The 1,974-nt window shown below is 42.3% G+C and overlaps 1 protein-coding gene across 1 annotated transcript in view; it reads left to right on the top strand.

Moving 5' to 3' along the window:
* Positions 1–1,974, top strand: part of TMEM156 (transmembrane protein 156) — an 80,309-nt gene that overhangs the window by 50,744 nt on the left and 27,591 nt on the right. Inside the window, exon 3 of the mRNA XM_011983582.1 lies at positions 1,061–1,121. Coding sequence (XP_011838972.1) covers positions 1,061–1,121 — 61 coding nt within the window. The remainder of the gene's footprint in view (positions 1–1,060; positions 1,122–1,974) is intronic.

The following is a 1,974-nucleotide window of genomic DNA, read 5'->3' as shown; positions in this document are numbered from 1 at the left end:
CTCAGGTGATCCTCCCACCTCAGCCTCCTGAGTAGCTGGGACTACAGGTGTGCACCACCACACCTGGTTAATTTTTTGTATTTTTAGTAGAGACGGGGTCTTGTCATGTTGCCCGGGCTGGTCTTGAACTCCTAGGCTTAAGCAATCCACCTGCCTTGGCCTACCAAAGTGCTGGGATTACAGGTATGAGCCACCACAGAATAACTTTGAAACATGCCTATTTTCTGTGCATGAAGTAATACCACCATATTTGTGTACTAAAGGGAGGTATTTCTTTTAAAATATAAATATCGGCTGGGTGCAGTGGCTCACACCTGTAATCCCAGCTCTTTGGGAGGCTGAGGTGGGAGGATCATGAGGTCAGGAGTTCGAGACCATCCTGGCTAACACAGTGAAACCCCATTGCTACCAAAAATACAAAAAATTAGCTGGGCATGGTGGCTTGTGCCTGTAGTCCCAGCTACTTGGGAGACTGAGGCAGGAGAATTGCTTGAACTCGGGAGGCGGTGGTTGCAGTGAGCCGGGATCGTGCCACTGTACTCCAGCCTGGGCAACAGAGTGAATATATATACACACATTGTGATATGCTATTAAAGTTTTGTTTTGAGTTGATTTAACATGTCCTGTCCTTGAGCTGAGAACCAGGCCTGGATGAAATGGGAGTTTGATGTAATGCTGTGAAGATAGGGTGAGGTACAGATTAGGCATCTAGAGGAAAAAATAGGAGATCAAAAGGCAAATCTTACATACTTGCATATCTTAATTCTGTTTAAGGTTGGTTAACTTTCTAGTTACCCTATTCCAAAATACCACAATTATTCCTTTCTACTAAGCAGTATGCCCTACTTCACCCCAAAAATCTATTCCTGAAGAGTATCTTTTGATGCATTCATTTAAGGGTGCCTGCTGTATGCTAGGCAGTGTGTCAGGTATTGGGATGGTGAAGTTAGATGACGTGAAACAATCTGAAAGAGGGCGACCCCTCACCTACACCAGCAAGTGCCTTCCAGGGCTACAGGTGCTATGGGAGAGTAATTTGCTGTCCTTTTTGATATTCCAGACATACGGAAGCCTTTCAGATTGCTTTCGAATGCTTTCCTAGAGCTTTAATTATTGTAAAGGTAATGATTTTCAAAATATTACATTCACTTTAAAGCAAACAGAAACATATAATGTGCATGCATTTTTTAAGATAAATCGTGAGACTTCAAAGAAATTTCTCCTGTGACTAAGTTTTCCCACAGCCCTATAACCTCTGCAATTAGGGGTCATTTCAAGGTGTGTGCGTGTGTAGGGGCTGGAGGATCTGAGTAGATCTGAACAGAAGAATCAGTGCCCTCTGACTGAGGAGTGAATGAGTTGGAAGATGGACTCTGGAAAGATTGCCTAGAGAAGGTGACTGTAGTGAAATCTGAAGGGTAAAGAAGTTTAGATTATAGACGTCAAAAACATATTTTTTTCAATGTACACTTGTATATCCATCTAACTGTATTTTACATTTTTTCTAAAATAAAGAAAAAATAAGCACTTCCATAATAATAATTTTAAGATTTTGTGTGTGTGTTCATGGAAAAAAATCCATAAATTCTAATAACAGTTAATTATAGTTAGCAGCTTTTTGGTGTCCACAACTCAGAAAGATAGCAGTGGTGCACAAATATGTACTCTTGTATTCTGCAAAAAGCATATTCATTTTGCCATGTGTAGAAAGTTAAAGGTGGCTGGGCACGGTGGTGGCTCATGCCTGTAATCCTAGCACTTTTGGAGGCTGAGGCGATTGTATTGCTTGAGCACAGGAGTTCGAGACCAGCCTGGACAACATAGTGAAACTCTGACTCTACAAAAAGGATGAAAATAAGCTGGGTGCACACTTTTAGTCCCAGCGATTTCGGAGACGGAGGCAGGAGGATTGCTTGAGATAGGGAAGACAAGGCTGCAATGAGCTGTGATTAGGCCACTGCACTCCAGCCTGGG

This window comes from Mandrillus leucophaeus, unplaced genomic scaffold (genome assembly GCF_000951045.1).
Source record: "Mandrillus leucophaeus isolate KB7577 unplaced genomic scaffold, Mleu.le_1.0 Scaffold251, whole genome shotgun sequence".
Lineage (NCBI taxonomy): Eukaryota > Metazoa > Chordata > Mammalia > Primates > Cercopithecidae > Mandrillus > Mandrillus leucophaeus.
The sequence above is the reverse complement of the archived record's forward strand: the minus strand, read 5'-3'. Positions and strand labels throughout refer to the sequence as shown.